Source organism: Vidua macroura, chromosome 1 (genome assembly GCF_024509145.1).
Source record: "Vidua macroura isolate BioBank_ID:100142 chromosome 1, ASM2450914v1, whole genome shotgun sequence".
In the NCBI taxonomy this organism is placed as follows: Eukaryota; Metazoa; Chordata; class Aves; order Passeriformes; family Viduidae; genus Vidua; species Vidua macroura.
Genome location: NC_071571.1, coordinates 124,760,649 through 124,782,874, shown reverse-complemented (window position 1 = coordinate 124,782,874; position 22,226 = coordinate 124,760,649). Strand labels below are relative to the sequence as shown.

Below are 22,226 nucleotides of genomic sequence, written 5' to 3'. Positions count from 1 at the left end.
ATAGGAGGCAGCCTCTTTCCAAGCACAGGCTATGTAGATAAGCACATTGACACCATGAGAGATAGGCAGTAAGGCACTATTCTCTACTCACCAGCTTCTACCATCACAGACCAAGAAAATCTCAGTGTTCAAGATCACTGTAGCTGTGACTCAGAATCAATGTGTTTTTCTCAAAACTGTAGTCCTGTTTTACATGAAAGAGGACAATGAATTTTCCTGTTATTTTAAATAATATTAATACAAGATTATCTTTGACATTTTTAAGTTTCTGTACCAAGGCAAAAGAGGAGTATATACCAGCTTTTCAAACTTAATGGCAACTCCCAAGAAAGCATTCACTATAGAAACTAAATTACAAGTTTTTTTCAAGATCACACCATATTATTCAATTGAACTAATGCCTGTCAGAAGAGCCAGAAGTGCCAAGAATGCAAATACACATGCAAGAGACAACATGTTTGTTTTTGGGTCTACTCTAAGCATTGATTAGCTTGTTCATAAAGTAAACATTCCAAAAGAGCAATAGGTAAAAAGACAACACTTGTCCATATGCCAAGTTTGCGTGAATAATTAAGAGTATATTAGAATAGACTCATATTCTCTGTTTCAGGCGACCAATGTGGGATACTACAAGGAGCCTTATGACTCAGAAATTAGTATGAACTGACCTTTGTAAAAGTATTTAGGGTTAAGCAGTAAAATAAACTATCAAATGCAAGGCCTTTTATCACTTCTGAAAATTTGACTTAATGTAACGTTGAAATGTAGGGCACCACCAATGAAATTTGAAGATAAAATGCAAATTTCAAGACCAAACATTGATGAAGAAAAACCCCACTTAGATTTCAGCTCAGTCAGAAGTTCATCCAGACTGTAAAAATCATTAAGGGAAGAAATACAGGGGGGGCAGGAGAGACAAGGCAAAGACCTTTTTTTTTCTACTACTAACCAATTAATGCCCACATTTTCTAACCTGCCTATATACAACTGAATTAAAAGTTTCACTGAATATGTACTCCACAGGTATCCTTTAGGTAAGCAAATTTTAACTTTTAGTGCAATACATTTGAAATTTGCTATCTCAACCACCACGAATCATCTTTTTTACCTTCCCCTTTATCAAAATCTTCCATTGCTACTACATACCTTATAACTACCTCTTCATGATCCAGTAGAAACACTGCCAGTATTTTCAAACAAATAGAACTGATATTTGCACAACAGATAATATTCCATATTTGTTTTTATCAGACTCCAGTGAATTCAGAGCCAAGCTAAAAATGGAAAGGCGATGTATCTTCAGTTCAGAAAAGCTTTTCAGCAGTCTGAATGAAATAACATTCTGATAAGACACAACTATATCATGCTCAGCCTCCAAGTCTTTTAAATCTTTCCTCACAAAATGCTTCTAACCCCCCTAAGTAATTTGCTTGTTAACCCTTTGTGGGGAATATCTTTAAATAGAACTTTCACTATTAAACAATATTTTCTCCCTTTTGTATTTTGCCACTTGGCTCAACCCCTTGTAAGGACTATTCAAACGTTAGCACTCAAATATTAGAATCAATTAAATTACAAAAAACATGTTGTGAATTATGAAATATAAAAAGTTAAACATGCAAAGCACTCAAGAAAAGAATATATATCACTAATCTGGAAGGCTAACTGCAATAGAAAATTATTTCCCTCGAGGTGACTTTTGGGTAAAGACTTGCAAACTCTGGGCACTACATTTCTGTGCTGGATCCACATGTCTTGACATGTGTCCCCTCTTTTCCACAGAGCTATTCTTCATGATGCCATTACAGGATTAACATATTTGTAACCAGACAGCAATGATCTATGTGTGACAAGATGTTTTTTGGGAATCACTACAAGTCTTTTATCCATTTGACTTGCATGCCAAATGAAGCAAACTTATCTGTGAAGTCAAATTTGGTTATTGCCTGAAACTCCACATCTATCATACTACAGAACATGATGATTCTTAGGTTCACTAAAGATATTTTTCATAAGTTCTTCTCTTGTTTGGCCTACTTCAGGATGCCAGTTAAGAGACTTCAAAAGTTAATGGGTTCAACTATCAAACTTAAACAAAATTTCCCCACAAAAAAGAAATACTGAAGGATTATTTTCCTTTTCTTAAAAAGGATACAACTAGACTGCTGAGAACATGTAACGTGCACAGATCCTACGAGTCTTACAATCAGAAGAGGATATTATATGAAGACAAAAATAATTTAAGTGCTATGCCATCTTCAATAAAAACAGTAGAACAGGAAAATGCATTGACCATATTGGCTCTAGGAATATAAGCATAAAGAAGGGGGGAGGGGTGTTTATTGTTAAAAATCAAATCAACCCTTTATAATTTCATGAAACACAAGCACACTTCTTCCACTCATCACATACAAGACCAAACAAATGCTTCTTACCCAATGAAGTTTAGCTGGAACAATTTTAACCAGTTAACTTTCTGGTTAAATGACAGCCTGAAGAAAAAATAACCCAGAGGAGCTAAACAAAACAAACCACCAGCTGTAATTTGATTAAATACAGATTATGATTACACTGTCAACAAAAGCAAACTGGTTTAGTCTGATTGTTAAGCAGGTAATCAAAGATTCCATAGAGCTCTAATGTTACTGCATGAAGTTTTAATGAAGTAGCACAGCATCATATATTTTAGATGTTATAACAGTAACAACCAGGTCTTCTAAAGCAAAACCATACGAGACTCAGGTAGTTTTTGCTCTGTTCAGCTTCATATTACGTTCTTTTTTCTGCATTCTTCCTACTAATCTTGGGCATGCTAAAACAACAGTAATAGAGCAGAGGAGGTCCAGAGACAGAACTGTGCCTGATACTAGATAAGAAGTTCTTAATAACAAATTGTGATGAGGTACATCTAGAAGAATAAGTACTTCAAGTCAGCTCATATGCTTCATTAAGAAAATCACTCTCATTATGCCATTATGAGGCTGAGTATCTTTTTTCTTAAAACACACAGAGCCAGAAACATGCTATGTCACAAGGGTATTTCTGTTTGCGTTGAAGAAGACTGGAAAATACTGTGCTGATCATGGTTAAAACCAAATAGATCAGGACAGAATTTAGAAAATACAATCCAATGATAGTTTTGTTTTAAGAAAGCAAAAATTACAAATAGGAAAAAACAAAGTATAAACTATAATAATGCAGCATGCATAAATAAAAAAAACCCCATGCTCTACACAAAGTGGTTTATTTCATATTATGCCACTAGGAATGTTACTACCAAATACACTTTTTTTCCTGAGAACTGGGAAAAAGTGTTTTCTCTATCCAGAATGAATATTTCTTACTACCTTTCCTTAACAGATCTGTGCAGAAAGAGTTTGGCAATTGTATAAAGTGAATACACTTCAGGAGAAGAAGCTACAGGATCTCATAGAATAATGTTGAAAATATTCACAATTAACAATTAAAAAATCAAACCAAAAAACCAAAACACAAGAAAAACCCCAAATAGTCTTGAAATTCCATGCTCTTTAATGGATTTCTGTGGTTTCTTGTGACATTCCCTCCCAGTACAATATACTGTTATTAATTTAAATTAATTTACTTCCAGGGTTCTTTTATGTTTCACAGATTTCAGCATGTGATGGAGCTTTTCTTGAATATCTTCTATGTGGGTGGATTTTATAGAAGGATAAATTTAGTTTGCAAGGCCTGTTGTCACATATCTGTGTTTTTCTGCACCAGAGTAAGGTACATTAAACAATGACAAAGTCATTAATACCTAAATATGGAATTGCTTATTTTGTTCAGCTCTCATTGTCTTAGTAGGAACTTCATATGTAAAACAGAAGTCATCTCTTCACAAAAAAGACTGTGGTCATGTCTTGCAGGTTCAGGAGAAAAGCAGCTTCCCACCACTCTCTTCTACACACAGGAGTTTGAGACCCATTTCATCTTGGCTCTTGAGCATTGCTCTGCTGCATTTGGACACTCTCGGGTGTAACTGAAGCTCTGTCTCTTGCATGATCCTTGATCAGCTTATTCCTGTCAAATAAGCACTGTGTGATGGAAAAGCTTGTCTTAAGCATAACAACAAAAGCTAAGAGGACTTCCAGAGCTGGTCATATATTTTACTCCAGAGACCATTAAAATCAATGTACTTAATCTAAGGAGCATGATCCAGAAGTGGAGGTTTCCTGGTCTTCACCACACAAATTATAAGGCTACAGAGTTAGGCATCCTCATCTGCAAAAAGGCACAGGACCGGGAGGAAAACAATTGTGCTTGTAACTGATACACCAGTTTCAACATACCTTTTATACTGATGGTTCTGTCCATGGGTTCCTTGAGACTGAGGACAGTCTGGATTCCAAGTCTTCTCCTTCCATAAAATGAAGATATTATGTGGAAGATGAGCAGTGAGATTTACTTCTTCCCTACCTCCACACAGGTTTTTGAGTTAAACTTGAACCCCGAGTCAGGATTGATAGGTTTGTATGGGCACACTGAGTAAACCACCACTCTTTGAATCACAGAAAAGCTTTGGAAGGGAGGCCATCAAGTCCAACAACCACTTAAGGTTAGGTAGGCTAACCTGAAACTTCATTCTGGCTGCTCAGGGACTCAGAAGAATTTTGAGTATCTCCAAGGCTGGAGTTTCCCCAGGCATTATGCCAGGATGTACCAGTGCTATGCCATTTTCTAAGTGAAATATTTTCCTTCCATGTGATTGGAATTTCTTATTGCAACTTGTGGCTATTGCCACTTATCCTTTTGTTGCCAAACTCCAAGAAAAGTCTGTAACATCTCCACAATGCCTCCTTGGGTAACGCTGTTACATCTTGTAGTGTCCTTTTCATGCTGGACAAGCCCAGTTCCCACAGCCCCTGCTTGTACATCATGTGCTCCAGCCTCATGTTTTCTGTAGCCTCTACTAAACTTGAGTAGGCATGTCAATATATCCCTGTTGTAGCAGCTGTCCAAATGACTGTGATGGCACACTGGTGACTTTTAGCAAGTTCAAGATCAGAGAGTCCTCGTTACCAGATCTTAGGTGACACAAATACAAAGGCACGCAAATACAAAGAGTCTGGCCAGCAGTTCTAGATACTTACTGGTTTTAAGTAAAATAGGAAAGATTAGAGTCTTGAATTCAGTTTCCTAAAGGCTGTATGTAGTTTTCATATATTTTCTTGGCTCAAGAGTCCAGTCTCATTAAAAGCACTGGAGAAGTGAAGGGTACAGGAACACTGGTTAATCCACGATCAGTGAGTTTTAAAAGTTATCACCATGTCATAAGTGAAATACAGCCCTCAGCTTAGACACACAACTGTGTTTTAGCAAGACGATTCCCTCACATTAGTACAGCCAGGTCCAGACTTGCTCGTTCTTGACATACAGTACAAGTAACTAAATATTTTCTGTTTAATCACACAATTGCACAGCGTTTGTAAAATCAGATTTTAGCTTTCTGCTTACTGAAGCCCAGGTTTACACTGAAGCTGATACTCCTTTGAATCCTGGTACAATGCAAGACAGCAACATTACAGGCCATTAATCTACAAAGGATTAAACGACAACATTAATCCACAAAGGATGAGAGTTCTAACTCTACACAAGAAACCTGTCCTCTCAGCTTGTGGTCTCATGCAAAGACTACCTGGGTTTCTGCTTACAGGCCTGAGACTCCAGGAGGCTGCCTGCATGAACCAGGCTCTGAAAGATCCAACTGTGAGACAAGACAGCATGCTTTAAATTACTGTCTGTGTAATTAGGCACAGTAAAGGCCACCTTCTCATGTGGAGAAAGACCTGTTAATTACTTTGCTGCCTCTCTGCTGCGTCTCTTCTGAGGCCATTTCTTGTCCTGAAGGACCAGCTGCCCTTTTCATCTTTCTTTGCCTTCTGCTCAGAATCTATTTCCCCTTTAGAAAAGGGAACCAATATCTACGTATCCCTCCCCTCCCACATAACAGTATTCAATTAGGAACATATCCCTTGATATTTTTAAGCCCCAAACTGTGCCATAGAATGAGTAACCATTAAAATTTGATTAATTAAGGTTGCAGAAAGTAGAAGTATAATCTGATACAAAATTAATGCAAAGTGTTCTCAGGATACCACCCTTAATTAACTTTGCTGGAGTATTATCACTGGCTGAATTCTCATCAGATTCTACCAATAAAGCCAAAGATATGTAATTTCTGAAGAGAAGATGAGTTTTTGCATACTTAATTCCTAAACTTGCAAGAATACACATTCTCTGGCCTTCAGCTTGATGATAGCTTAAAGGCTGTTATGCATTTTTCTTTTAATAGATATACTATTCTATCATATAAAGTCTTACATATATACTATACCTACAAGCTCAGTAGCATAGTACAAGAGGCAGAACAATGATCTCATTTATGAACTGGCCCACAAGTGAGCCTTTGGAACATACTGGGCAAGCAGGCACTGAAATAAGGTTGTCTTTTTAAAAGAATTTTTGAAGTAGTGATATAAAAAAAAAATAGTAAAAAATTGTATCTGTTAACAGCATCTGGAAAAAAATGACTTAATTATGCAGTTTTGTAGAGGTTTCCTCATTAGCATATTTCAATTATGAACTTTCAAAGCCGTTGTTTTCAAACTAGGAATTTGTGAAGGAAGCTAGGAAAAAATACAGTAGCTATAAAGTACAAAACAATCACTCAAACATATGGATTGAGCTCAGAGATGATCTTCATATTTGCTCTTAGAGAGAAAACAAGAAGAAAGGGGAGGGATACAAACACAGAGTGATCTGGAACTGCTAGAGGCTGAAAACAAAGGATTCTTCAAAAGCAACTCCCATATGGTGTTCTGGACACAGCACTGCAAAATACATATTTTCTAAACTGGGAGGGCCTGGGGACTTTTTGTTTGGTGTTTGGGTATTTTTAGTGGTTTTCTTTTTTTTTTTTTTTTTTTTTTTTTTTAAGCTGCTTATCAGAGACTTCTTGAAAGATCTTGTTCATTATAACTGATGAGCTTTTTCTTTGCATTTCTTAATCTTGTGTTTCATATGCCAGTTTCAATAACTGATTTGAAAGACCCAGTCAGCATGCTCTGACTGCAACAGACACAAGAGGTTCTCTTCATGCTACTAGATAACATGCATAAGACACAGCTAGCAGTCTGCTGTTTTCACAGCAGTCAAGATTTCATTACATCTCCTACAAGAGGAATAGCAAAGATAGTGGGACGTTAAAAACACTCCCTTGGTTTTTAGACAATATGCTGATGTCTGGAAGAATCTTACCCTGTAGTAGATGGAACAAGGAGCTGTAATGGAGCACAGCTTGTACCAAACTTTAAAATGCAAAAAGACAAATAAAACTAAGTTCTTATTGTCCAGTACAAACAAAGTAGAAAGAACCAAGACACACAAAATAATGACAAGAAATTAATGAGGTGCAAAACATTTAAATGAGGCAAACAAAGTGATGAGTCACACAGAAAGAAACAGAGATGTCCTGTTTCAGTGTCTCAACAGTTTGTCAATTTTACAGCAAGAAAGGGACCATTTTAGTGGATTTAATACATAAGTTTGCAATGAACAAGATTGTTGCATCCCGGGGTGGGCTCAGATTAGGGGTTCTGATAAATGTTAGTTAGCTGGTCCTGTGTACCCCCATTTCCCCTGCACTATGGTCCACTCTGGGTCACTTACCATTGGAGCATCCCCATGTCAGTCTTGTGGCCACACCCCAGTCCATTCCTGAGAGTTCTGTGTCTGTTACCCCATGCCCGTGTTCCTGTTCATCCCGGAACCCTGTACACACCCCTCTTGTGTCCCCATTGGTTGCCATGGTCAACGTCGCTCCCCCGTTGCCTGTCCCCATTGGGCGAGGGGCCCTCCGCCCATGTCTGCCCGCCCCCTATAAAACCCCCATGTGTTCCTTTGTTCGCTGCCATCTTGTCCACGCGGGTGCCGGGAGCGGTCGCTGCTCTCCATCGCAGCACCACACGGCAATAAACCCTCTCCAGCCAACCGCAGGGCAGGGTGGTCATTCCTTCACCTCTTAGTCTCCTCCCAGCATGGTTACAGAGCGTGGCCAGCCCACACCAGTGCGCTAAGCCAGAGCGCCTGGAGCACACGGCACCCCGGTCTGGCCGAGAAGCAGCGCCTTTAGCCGGGCTCCGGAGCTGCCCCCGCCCAGGGAGAACGCAAAGCCGCACAAGATCACAGATGCATTACATGTAAACAGACAAAATTGCACTAGTCATGCAGGTTTTTTACATGGTCTGGCAGAACTCTTAATCTGCTTTGTGCTGCTTTTGAATTCATCTAACAAGCATTCTTAGTGAGCCTTAGGGAGAGGTATTTTTAATATACTGTTGGGAAATTTGCTATACGTATATATTCTGAGTACCAACACTTTTGAATAAGTAAACTTAGTATGCATTTCTTTGGTTTCAGAGTTTTATTTCAAAAGAAAGATTTGTGTCAAGTTAAGTTATCAGTAGGAAAACAATTCGTTCCAACTGGTACAAAACAGAAGCTGAATGACATCATGCAGCTCTCCAGATATTCACAGCTCTTTTGAGTACTTCTGAATTCTGTTTCTACTCTCTGCTGTAGGAAAAACTTCCCTCTTGCTTTTATTTCTTGACAGGGCAGGTGAGGGAGGGGGTGGTAGTCAGGGAAGAGACAGAAAGGTAAGGGAATACTCACAAATTTTGCAAACCATTGCAGAGACAGAGCAAAAAAGAGAAAACCAGGCATTTGGCTTCAAATAGATAGTCATTGGTATTTTCTGAGGGGGCAAGACTCTTCATCTTTTAGGAATCTTTTCACAGTGGACACAGAAGGAGCTGCTTACACTCTGGGCCAGTACCAATCTAAACAGCACTGTGAAGTATTTTTTGGGAAGTTATCACACATATAGGATATAGGACAGGTACAAAAAAAGCTGCAGTAGGTAATTCATAGGTATGAATTGAACACATCTGAATGCTGAACAGCGCTGAAACTACCACTGTGTTTGCCTGGCATAGGGGAAATAACATCAACATCAGTTTTCATTGAGTAACATAGGCTTAATAGTGTATTTCCTGTAACCTCCAAAATATGCAAAGCCAGCATGTCAGGGTCTCTTTGACAGGATCTTTTTTTCTTTAACCATATGTGATTTGCATTAATGATAATCCTATCTTTCAATATACTTTACACTTACAGCTTTGCTTTTCCTACTGTTTTGTCTGGGATTCATCAGGTCAACAGACCTTGGTAACTAAGTCATTATATTCACCTTTTTTTGTTGAAGATCTTAGATTACCTTACTTTTGACTTCTGTAATTTTCCTGCTATTCCAAAAAAAAAATTAAGTGAAGAGTACATTAGCATGGAAGAAGGAATGGTGAACAGTTTAATTTAAATTTGAGTGACACTGTCAGGTTTTTTTAAGCAAGTTCATCTAACAATGTGGGACAAATAAATTCCACTCTTTTTGGTAGCTTATATACACATAGTAAGAGAAAAAGACTATGAAATTGGTCACAAATGCCATCTGAAGATGAGAAGAATACCACAAAAATTCCATAGAAATAAGCGGGTGTCATAAAAGGCTTGTAGAAAAACCTCCCTTGAATATAAAGCTCTCTTGCCTATGTCTTCTCCCAGGAAGCATGAGGAAGGAGTAAAAATTACTTCAGTTATTAGGTGAAGTATCTTTTAAAAAAGACACTTTGAGTAGTAAAAACTACAAATAATAATTTGGTTAACTACTTTCTTTTTGAAATGGTTTACTTGAAGGAACACAATTTTAGCTCCCTCAAAGCACCTGGCAGAAAGTTTGCATGTTGAGATAAGTCTTGGAACTGTAAACATGTACTTTTTATTCAGCTTCAGATAGATGGGAAAGCATCAAGTACATCCATTTCCAAGCAATTGTGGAAATAGAAAATACTTGCCAAAACAGGTATTTTCATCATTAAACTAGGGCTAAACCACACTTTCTGAGAGATCTTTCTAGATCTGCTCCAGCAAATGAAAGGTTTGAAGTATTACTCAGTGCAAGCAGCAGACTGGCTTTTGTCATTTTAAAAAAATTAAGAAATTGCCATGAAAAAAAAGTCTGCCTGTAGAAAAAGCAGCAAAATGTGACAGTCAGTAAGACCAAACAATAAAGTTGCATGTTTCACAATTAATTCTCAGATTTGTCATGATTAAATGTCAGGATGAGACCTAAGCATTCCCATTCTCTGCACCCTCATTCCAGCTTCCATGGAAAGGACACACACGTGTGCACAGTCCAAGTAAGTATGCTGTGGACTACCCAGGTGCACATGGTGAGGCACTCAGTTGGCACTTCAGAGCTTATTCCAGTCTTTATTTATTCCTCTGGTGTCCAGAGACAAAAGGATTTTCAGAGGACCACAAAGGATCCTTCAGGAGTAACTGGTTATTGTCAGATATAGTTGTGGGCAGATTTCCCAAGTGAAATCAAGCAAATAACTACAAAAGGAAGAATTATGTTTTCATCAAGTTTGACATGAAGCTCTGGAAGCAATCAGTAAATAGGGAAGGAGAAGTACAGAAAGAAAGTAGCAGGTGTTTTGCTTTGGTTAGGTTTTGAACAACCAAGCACTTGAAGGAATACAACTTGAATTAAACTGGTGAGAGTTAGCCCTTTCAGTTAACAGACAAGCCAGCATTCAGCAAGGCCTTGCATGCAACCTTCTTTATTTATAGAACCACATGGATACTGACTTCAACACTGGCTCACTCTCAGATGTCGTTCATGCCACCTTAAATAACCAATAATTCTGATCAAATGTGTCTAAAACCATCCTCAAGGGTAGGAGAGAAGAGACTCTCTTTTACACTCGGCTGATTGTGAGCAGGTATGTAACAGCCACTTCAACAATTTTACTTTATCCCTAATAGCCTTCTTTTCTATCTCTCTTTATACTTTATCACTTGTAAACCTAAGACATTGATTCAATGCTTTGAGTAGCTGAAAGGATTTGAAAAATCATCTTTTCTGATTCCTATTTTACATTAACTTCCCACAATTTATGCCTCTTTCTTTAGCTTGATTTTAGTTTTCAAAGGCTGCTCCTGCATGGAATAAATCCTTATGCTTTGCTATTTAATCCTACTGAAGCTTTTCATGCTTCTTTGAATACCTTTTCCTTTAGTGATACATCAGCTGGGTTAGATATAAACAGCCTCCAAACCAAATATAAGATTTTGACTTTCAATGAGCTGGCTAGTTGGAGAGAATAGTAGAAACCTGTAAGAAAACCCAACACAAACCTTTGTTCCTTAGCTTGTAAGAGGTCTTTATGCCCAAACTGTAAATAGAAGCACCTTACTAATACCCAAATACATATACATGCAGAAAAGAAAAAAAGGAGAGGAAAAGTTCAGAGTGAAGATCACGGCTACCTTTACTTTGGGTTACTCAAATTTTGCTATTAATAATCTTTGTGAAAGGAACTACTCCTTCACTCATATTGGGCTCACAGCTGTTAGTTCCATAGAGATGGCACTTCATATGGAAGAAGAGAGAAAAAGTCAGCCACTGAACAAACAATTGCCACATCAACATTACTATGTGTATACAATTAAGTTTTTAGCTCTTATGTTTTTGACTTATCCAGAAGGACATGCACTAGATCCACTCTCCCCGTCTTCTGGTGACATTTAACTGCTATTAGGAATTTTCCAACATTTCCACATCTATGTCCTTACTTACAAAAGGATCTCTTACAACAGTGGAGTCTTTGTGACAAAATAAAAGTCTAGTATTTTGGCCATGGTTATCAGAATGTTAATTAGATTATAAATTAGCACTATATAGGGATAATCCAGAAATTTAAGGTGCTAAATTATGACTTGGATTTTCACATCACTCAGAAAAAACCCCACATGTAGAAAGTAAAACTACTGAAAGTATCTACACCTGTTACTATGAAAGCTATGATACTGCAAAATATTTCTGCTTTTCTGAAGAAGGCTTTCAAATATGCTCAAAAATAGAGATAAGGTAGAACATTTTACTGAAATTACTGCTCCATGAGGAGAGGAGGAGTACTTCAGAAAGGGGGATGGGAAGGTGAAATTTCTTCAACAGAACAGCAGATATGATTACGTGTTCAAGAAGAATGTCACAGAAACAACATTAGCTGAAAGACAGTTATCACAGGATGCATAGAAAGCTTCTTCTGTTTTCAGCAATTTGAACAGAGAAAAGCCAGACAAATTAGCTAAAAATCTGGCCTGCTTCAACAGCAGCCACATCAAAGGAGAGACAGGTAAACTAAGAGGCTTCTAAAAGGAGAATTTATTTTCTAAACAACATTCAAATAATCTACTGGGAAATGGCATCTAACCCACAACAGCTCCAAAAACAAGTTTTGCCTTGTTCGGAAGAACAAGCTGACATAAGTCAAAAATGAACAAAAAGCCTTGACAACAGTTTAATAGTCATGAAACTGTCCTAGTCCTCAGCAGAATTCAGAGACGTTATCTTAGAACAAAGAGTGCCACTCTGATCCTGCTGATAGCCATGCCATACAAAAAAAAAAAAAAAAAAAAACCAAAACAAAAAAAAAAAACAAAAAACCACAACAAAACAACAACAACAAAAAAAAAAAAAACCCACCCAAACTCAGAAACTCCATACTTGCCACCAAAATTCATACAAGAATAGAATTATGAAAGATGACACTGAAGAGCAGCCCTAAGAATGTAATGAATTGCTACCAAGCACAGAGACACAGGCAACTGCTCCTCTCAAGAGGAGTTGCATAAAAGAGCTCACTTGCCAGAACCATGCTTGGACACCAAAATGAAGTGCTCAGGTGCTGCCTTGGGCTCAAAAAATACACAACGTCCAGATTACAGAGTCTGGAAAGTAGAGGAAACTTAGGATGTTTCTGGCACTTTTTTCTCCCACTGCAGTAGGAAATTAAAGCAACAAACCACCACAGGAAGATAGGCATTTGTTTGATTTCAAAGAAATACATTTCTAACTTTGACTGTGTTAGACAAAAAAAAAAAAAAAAAAAAAAAAAAAAATCCAAAACAAATGTAGAGAGCTGCAGATCAGAAATATTAGGCAGAACTCTAGAAATTCTTTGAAATTCAAACTGAGAATCCAAATGACTGACCTTAGGACACTGCTAAAGTTATCTTTCTATTCTGCCTTGTAGTTGGCTTAAGAAATCATATACAGTTATTTAAGGTGTGCAAACTGTTAGTCTTCAAATAAATGTTCAAGACAGTAGTTAAGAAATATGGTGCTACCAAGAGGGACAAAACTTTAAACTCAAAAATTTTACACAAAAAAATTCAGTAGATAAATATACTTGCAAAACGAGTACCAGTCCCCGCCTTAGCCAAACCAAGAATGCTAGAAGGAGATGGAGAAACAGAAATGCAAATTAAGAGTGGACTTGGAAGACCTAGAAAGCTTACACAAAATATATTTGCATGGCATGTTATCCCACTGGAAACACTGCTTAACAACCAGAGCAGCAGTCTGTAATGGATGAATGGTCTTTGAAAATTGCTTCTATGAGGCACAAAAGTGAAAGGAAAGAATTTTCTGCCTGGAAGGAAACAGCACAGGTCAGCGTGCTGCAGCAGTCATCAGAAATCAGTACCTTTTTCTGGAGACTTGCATAAGTAACTCCCTGATCTGCAGCCTTATTGGCTATACAACTGGGGGAAAACAACATTTAAATAACAGCTTTCATCCCTTATTTACAAATATTGTCAATGAAAATGGAAGTGTTGAAAAGCATTTTGAGATCTTCCATGATGAAAGGGGTCACATAAATAATACATTTCTCCAGTATCTGAGAAAAAGAGGATAACAAAAATATGTTTCTTCTTGCTCTTTGGTCTGTGCAGCAATTCCCTAAGTGTGCAAAGTGTACAGCTGAAAAGTATCATGTAGAGTGACAATTAGCTAATGAATTATACCATGCAAAACACTTTCAATTCCTTCCTCAAATGCTAATGAAGTCATTCCCCATTATTAGCTAATATTAAAAGCCTACTGTTACATGAACATGTAACAAATGCTAAAGTATCAGTGAGGAAGTGATATTACATGCTTAAATTTCTTACACAGTATCCGTGTTCCTCCGGGTGCAGGCTATCATGTTCATCTTCTATAAATACCCATTCAAACTTTATCTGTTCTGGGGATGCTTTGTGCACAAGTTGGGGATGACTGAAGGCTTTGCACCTGTTTTTCACCATGCAGCAGGGATTTTGCTTTTGTAAAACTGAAGAGAATATTGCCATTGCCCCAGTCAGGCCCAGTCAAGTAGTACCACATTAGGTATAGACAGAAAAATTAGACTTTAAAAGGACATGTAGCAGTGGTGGTATTATTTTTGCATACTGTCACTTAGCATGAATGACGCTAGCATCAATACAATTCTTACTATCATATAATATTATAGCTGCCATTCAAGAAATCAGCACCTGTAGTCCCTGCAAGCAAATAAACATATAGGAAAAGGGGAGGGGGAGGGGGAAGTGTTCCATAAAGCCTAAAGCTATTCAGAATAACTTAAGAGAACTCCCTATTCAGGCCAAATGGAAAAGGTTTTGGTGATTGTAAACATTATTAGCTTGTATATAAACAAGTATATGATAAAACAGGCTTATTTCACTGACAAAAAGCTGTAGTTCCCTTAGGCTTTAAAGGCATGCTGTAATCATTTTGATAAGTTATGTCTCTTTCTCAAGTCATACAGTTTCTATATTTATGCAGACTCCATTCACATCTCTTATCACGCTTTGACTCCACGAGACCTTACAAATAACAGTTACTTAAAATGCAGCAGTCTATTTTTGGTTTTGTGTGGTTTGTTTTTGGAGTTTTTAATATAAAGTGTTTCACATTATGCCTGCCTTTTAGAGTCTGAATTATTTTCACATGCTCTAATTCTTATATGCATTAACAAATCCTATTCAGTTATTTTCTGTTTCCCATGCCTAAGCTCAAAAACATTAGCCCAATCCAGTAAAGCTGCCATCATCCAACTACTTTAAAACAAAGGAAGGGTTTATGACTGAATTTCTCTGTAATGCTACACACTACAGTTTGTTCTTTCCTACATTTAAAATGCATTTTTGATATCCAGCTATCAACTTTTATGTCTCCTGCTAATGGCACCAGTACCTTATGTCATGCAAACATATTGTATTGTATTGTATTGTATTGTATTGATCCTACAATAAAAAAGAACCTCATAGGGACACAATTGAAACGTAATGAGTAACTGGAAAAAATATGCATAGTAAAAAAAGTGGGAAAGAAAAGGGACATAAATATGGAATTATTGTACTATTAAATAGAGTTTCTAAATCCTGCACGTCAGAAATAAATTTTCAGGAAGTGTCAAAGAATAAATAAAATACGAAATAGACTCCATACATACAGAAAGAGTGCATACAGGAAGACAACTCTGGTTTTGAGGAAAAAGAATGTGACAGAAAATCTTGACTCGTGAGAAACTGAAAAGGAAGCAATTGTTTAACATTACGCACATCGTGTCAATTAAAAAGGCGCCCAATTAAACCACTAGGCAACAAATTCTGAGGGAAAACAAAGAGACTTTCTTCCTTACACTCCACATGCTCTGAATCATGCCAAAGGATACTGTGGAGCCTGTGAACAGAAATCAGACCAACCAAACACATGCAGCAAGGACATGATGTCTCCTTCAATTAAACATAATAGTGCAAACATTGCTTTGTGCCCAGAGAACTCCTAATCAATGCTGAGCACCAAACGTGGGGAGACTGTATCAAAAGATGATTACTCCACCTAATTTAGTCATTACTTCCCTAAGCATCCTTTACTGGAATCTTGCCAGCCATCTTATTTTAATAACAGACTTACATTCTTACAAGCTACATTGTAATATGCCACAGAGTTTTGGTTTTTTTTTATTGAACAAGAAGAGCTTTTTGCCCATCCTATAGGAATGGAACTGGCATCTGACAGTCACCGTTCTAGTGTGAGCAACTATTTCTTTAATTTATTAGCAACACTAAACTCAAACAATCAATGCAATCTGTCATGTACCACAGGAAAGAAGTTTTCATATTTCATTAAAAAAAAAATCACAAAAAATTCAGAGCTACTCATACTACTAGTTATGATGAGTTTTCACTAAACTTGAACGAAACATATTCTGTTCCTCTTTTTTGTTATATATTTTTTTCAGTGTATAATAGTGTTGTCTTGGAATTTACTAGCATCATACAGATATCAAGAACTTTCTGTGCTTCTAGTGGGCACCTTGGGAAGGTTGAAAGAAGCTTTCACATTTACACCTCAGCAAACTGACCCTTAACATCAAGAATTTTTCTTGGTCTACCTGCAGATAGATGATTTCAAAGAATAAATACATTTTTAATTTCCACTTTGATTGTGTTAGACAAAAAAAAAAAAAATCCAAGACAAATGTAGAGAGCTGCAGATCAGAAATATTAGGCAGAACTCTAGAAATTCTTTGAAATTCAAACTGAGAATCCAAATTACTTATGAGATTGAACAAAGAAACAGGAATTGATGGAACATTTATGTACCTAAACTTACTTTAGTGAGTTTAGAAATTACTTTTTGGTGGCGAAAAGATACATATATATTAGGCAACAGTCTTGTTCAAGGTTAAAGTTCTGCAATCATTTACTTTTCCTTGCCTTGAAGTGTGAAAGTGCTCTTGAACTTGGCCTCAAGGAATTCACTTCAGCTGAGTGCAAGACTTACGAGTGTACATAATCTGCGTGCTCACGATACTTGCAGCTCTTGGGGTTGACTAGTTATCCAAAAGGCAGCAGGCATTTCCACAGAACACCTTGTGAAGGATTCAGTGACAGTTCACTTGATGAGCATCACAATTTTGACTCTTCTGTGGAGTTTACCTCTCTCCTACCTACTAATGACTGACAAGTTAAGTCAAGATGCTGAACAGGAATCAATTTAAGGCTGCTGCTGAAGTAATAATATCCTTTACCAACATGATCCACAGTATTTTAAGTGAGGTTCCACATGTACTATAAACAGCATCATGGAAGGACCATTAATAAGCATCTGTGCTATTTTAAAACAACAGGTGGTGAGATCGTTTCACCAAAGTTATGTGCTCACCATATGTGTAAGTGGAAATACTGTAGGAGGTAGAAGGCAAATGAGTGAATAGTTAGCAAATATATATATTATATAATATATATAATTATATGGATATATTAAGATCTATATGATCTCATTAAAGCTGCAGCACATTTCATGGGCTAGCTAACAGCTGCCAAAATAACTTTGATATACCTTTGAATCTTTTGGAATAGTCCCCAGAACAAAAATGTGACAAAAAGAAGCAGTCAGAGTAAGAGAAACTAACACTTTATATTGGCATTAGACCTAGTTGCCTCTAACATCTGATGAAACATCGGGACATGAGTGCAGAAAGGGATACACAACTGTGCAGAGACCAGGCAGTTGCCATAAAGGCAGGTTAAATTCCTCATGAGTCCTGTAAAGCCAAAGAACAGCAATGTAGCCAATTTTTAAATTCATTTTAATAAAGGTTAGAAAACAAACCAAATTCTCCTAGAGAGAACCCCACCCCAGCTGACATTGAAATTCTTCTACTGCAGCTCTTCTTCACAGTTCATGTTTTATACTTAGTTCAACCAGGGAAGAAGAGCAGAGATACCCTGAAATCACTTTACAATCACAGAAATGTGACCAGCTCAGAAATGCAGTGTGTCTTCAGTATTTTAGGGAAGACAAAACACACTATCATATCTTATTGTATCTACCGTAAGAATTAAAGGAAAAATAAAATATTTTTTTTTGATCTGGCATTTGGCTGGGACATTTGCACCAACTGTCCTATAGGAGTCCATTTTGTGTTACTTTCTCCTCTGATATATTTTGAGACTGGGATATATACCAGAAACATACAGTTCTTGTACAATCAGATCCTTTCTTTTATAATGTTGTCTTAATAAAGTAATTTTCCAAGAGTAGACAATAATGAGGTTCTCTCACTGCTAGTCTCTTGACACATCATGAAAGCAATACATATAAATAGATCCATGCTTTTGTTTACATGTTTACATGCAGTCCCCTTCAAGGGAAAGGCTTCAACCAGCTTTCTTTTCCAAGAAGCATACATGAACTGCATTTCTATCTCCATGTTTCATATTAAACTCAGGGGCTCATTATCCAGGTTGTGAAGCACACTTGACTTTGTCAAATTCAAAATAAGATTATCAATACCTGTCTTGTTGCCACCACTAATATACTACAAATGGATAAAACTCTTAGTTCTCTTTAATGATTGCTACCTTTGCAATTTACTGGGCACTCGCATAAAGATCCTCTATTGACAGTCCAACATGGAATCCATTTGCATAGTAGGAGACAAAGTTTCAGTTTGTGCCTGGCATTTATTTTCAGAGATTATTTTTTTCTCTCCCAGAAACACAAGCTATTGCACATGAAGGACATGCATTTGGAAAGTGTGAATGTATTTCTTCTTCAAAATAAAAATGGTATCACTACTGTTGAAATACTCTTGATTGTTTGCACATGCTAAAGTTTTAAATTCATTGTGTAATATCTGTCCCCTTTTATCCTACTCAAGTCTTTTTAAATAGAATTCTTAAATTGGAAAAAATAATCCAACTGAAAGCCTAGTAACAACATAAGTGAAAAATTACCTGCTTTCTCTGAGACATGGTTATGTCAGTTAGTTCAAACAGCATTTGGTAACATCATTTTTAAAATTCTCATAATAATAGAAAAAATATTTAACTGAAGTGTTTCATCTCAGCCCTTGGAAAGGACCAGAAGTAAAATTAAAACCTCTGCAACTTCAAGTGCATTCAAGGTCACTGGGTTTTCCAGTTTGTTCTACTAAGGAAACAAGTCTTTTGCAAACATACCCATCTAGTCCCCACTAATAAAATTGGGTAAATGAACCTGCCAGTTCAAAGGCTGACAGCAGCCTAGAAACCTCAAAGATAATTAAGCTCTTACATATGTGCAGAAGAAATCCAGATGAAGTATTCCAAAATAGCAGAACCTCCGAGGAAAAGACAACTAAATCTCAGCTGCTACCCAGTCTGTCTGGCACCAACCAGCTGGCCAACTAGGCTGTTCTTCCAGTCAGCGGTGCTGCTGCCCCAGATCAACCACAACAAAGATGCTTTCCTTTGGCTGGCAGAAGTATGGAAGTTACAGTAACAGAAGGAGCAAGAAGAGTTCTGGGAAAGAAATCTGTAGGAAGTAGATTTACACCAGTTACACCATTGAACTAGACTCACATTGATAATTAGATATACCTTTTCTTCTATGGACACATGCACATTACACCATTTGCCTTTAGAGTATGCAAGATAAAAACAAAAGCAATTCAAGTTTGCAGTGGGGTTCTTGATCCGACCACTATTTCATCTCTCCTACCATATTGTTTTAAGTTAATTAAGAGTCTTGAAAAATTAGGTTTGCCAGAAAGCATGAAGAGCTAAATATGCTGTGATAACATTGTGTCAACATTAGTGAGTAGTCATGCTACCCAGGTTTGCAACAACTGGCTGGGGGGCCATCACTTGATGTTTTCACTCCGGTGAAGAAATTGTCTTTACATAGAATGGATGGGCTAACATGGGACGCATCTGAACTCAGCTACATGGTTTCTTTTTCCAACAAAATAAAACTAAAGAAGCAATCAGCCAAACATTGCAACTCTGAAACTGCCAGCCATGCTTAATTCTAGAAAGCAAAAAAACAACAGAAATGCCCTAACCAATGTTTCAAAGTTTACAGGAACAAAATAAATGTATGGTAGATAAAAGACACAGGTTTGACAAAACTTTTTTTTTTCCCCCTAGTTTGAAATGCATACATTGCATGTGCCATGACATACTTAAAGCAAAAAGCCTGTACAGGATCATAGCTAAGGACTGCTTCAGAGAAAAGATTTGTCTGTTGGACTGATTTCTGACTCTGCAGTTCATCACTCACTTTTTGTTTCAGCCTTGTGAAGCCTCAATTGGGTTTTTTAGACACATTTTCTCTCTCTTTAGCTGTCATTTGCCTTCTGCACACCCAGCAACAGTACTGACAGCATTTAAATATCTTCCCAGAAATAATGACAACAAATAAAGCAACTCCTCCCTGTTACCTCCCTAAGGATTACTTGTGTCACTCTAGCACCATGACGAGAAGCTTCAACCACAACCAAGAATCCCATAACTGTATGAGCTTCTGTGAACCCTTGGGTAACAGCATCCTTGAAGATGAACATATAGATAAATAGACATTGAATAAAATAACCTTCAGCTTCCAGTGTCCTGCTTCCTTTTTCATTAAGAACAGATTAATTCCCAATTCTTTATTTCCCAGAGACACAGTCATTTCTTCCATTTCCAAACCACACAGAGCCATTAACTGTTACACATGCAGATAATGTATATTCTAATGAGCTGCCTCTGCATGCCAACCTCCTGTATTGCTATACCTGCTTTAAGGCAAGTTTTCTTTTTTAAAGCAGTGCAAAGTCAAAAAAAAAAACAAAAACAAAAACCAAACCAATCAACAAAAAACAAAACAAAAATAGAAAAAACCCCAAACCAAAAAAAGCAACCCAACAAAAACCACCAGTGTATCAGGCACAGAAATAGGTCAGACAGATTTCTTTCCTTTCTCAATTCCAAAACATCATTCATTTGATATTGAGACCTATGTACGTACCACAATGTGCAATGTTATCAGCCAAGCTACAATATGCATACATTCATGTTTTTTCCGCTTCTACAGGTGATACGATAGAACAGCAACTCACGAATTCTTCCATTAACAAACAAATGTATTTGAATTTTGCTGCTATTTTGATTGTTGTGAACAAGGCTAGATGATAAAAATTAATAAAGGGGAAAAAAAAAATCACACAAGTCTTGGAAGAAGATGACAGAATCCATTTTGGTGTAAGGGTCGGTTCCCCAACTTCTACACTCTTTAGTTTCCTGTGAAGCGACTTCCAAATCAAGGAATGTGTATGCGATGACATCTTTTTTTGCTTCTGTTCCCCTGAAGCCCTTCTGCCCTAAGATGTCTTCCCCGTCAGTTGAGGAACACGCATCGGACTGGGGAGAGCCCGGGCAGCGCGGGGCGCAGTCCCGCACCTGTCGCAGCCCTCCCGCTCTCGCCCCCGTCCTGTGCTACGCCACTGACAGGGTGCCCCGACGCGGGCACGGAGAGCAGGAGCTGGCACCGAGCCACCGCACATCCTGGCCATGGAAGATAAAACGCAACACTGTGGCGCTTCAGAGAGCGCAGCCTCGCCGCTTTTGGAGGGAACTACGGCAGAAGGGAGGAGAGGGAAAGGGAAGGAAGCTATGAGCCCCAGCACGGCTCCAGACGCTGCCCGGGCTGGGCAGCCCGCAGAGCCGGAGCGGGGGGCTCGCAGCAGCAGCGCCGCGCTCCTCTGGCCGGGCAGCGCCGCAGCGCTCGCCACCCGCCCCCGCGCCCGGCAGCTCCCGCTCACCTTTCAGCGACCGGCTCAGCGCATCTTCCTTCCTCCCTCCCTCCTTCTCTCCCGCAGCGGCTGCTGGTGGCGGCCCAGAGCCCCCGGGCGCGGCGGGTGCCCGGCGCTGTTCCTCCCTCAGCCGGCGGCAGCTCCCGCTGTCACTTCACCCCCACATCCCGCCGCCGGCGGCGGCAGCTGCTGCTCCTAAATTCACGGCGCTCCGGCGGCATGAAGTCATCCTCCCCGCCCCCTCCGCGGGCCGCCGCACTCCGCTCCCGCCGCGGAGGGGGAGACGGCCTCGCCGCCCGGCGGCCCGAGCCCCGCGGGGCGCTGGCGCTCCACCCGCCCCTGAGGGGCCGCCGCTCCCGGAGGAACACCCGTGCCCAACTGCCCGGGAGCCTGCGAGGGGCGGTACTGTCTCCCGGGTGCGGTGGCGGTCCGGGGGACCCTCCCCAGGCACGGCGGCGGGATGGGCCGCTCCGCCCCGCGCCAGCCGTGCCCTCCCGGAGCTCCCCTCCGCGGCCGCGGGCAGCACCGCGCTCCCGCCCGGCTGATGGGGCTGCGCGCCCCGCTCCGACCCCTGTGCCCGGCGCCGCCCGGCCGTACCGCGCTGAGCGGCGGGGAACGCGGGAGGGCAGCTCCCGCCGCGCTGCAAGGCCGGAGCCAAGGGAGAGCGTCCCCGGGGAGAGC

General features: G+C 39.1%; 1 protein-coding gene across 2 annotated transcripts in view; it reads right to left on the bottom strand.

Annotated features, from left to right (window-relative positions):
• Positions 1–21,850, bottom strand: part of PKIA (cAMP-dependent protein kinase inhibitor alpha) — a 45,353-nt gene extending 23,503 nt beyond the window's left edge. Inside the window, exons 1-2 of one of the 2 annotated variants that reach the window (XM_053993034.1) lie at positions 21,555–21,850; positions 20,762–21,367 (exon numbers count right to left, since the gene is read on the bottom strand). In XM_053993034.1, the coding sequence (XP_053849009.1) occupies positions 20,762–20,800 (39 nt within the window). In that variant the 5' untranslated portion in view covers positions 20,801–21,367; positions 21,555–21,850. The remainder of the gene's footprint in view (positions 1–20,761; positions 21,368–21,554) is intronic. The other variant, XM_053993043.1, reaches the window with a different exon arrangement.
• Positions 21,851–22,226: the final 376 nt, after the last annotated feature.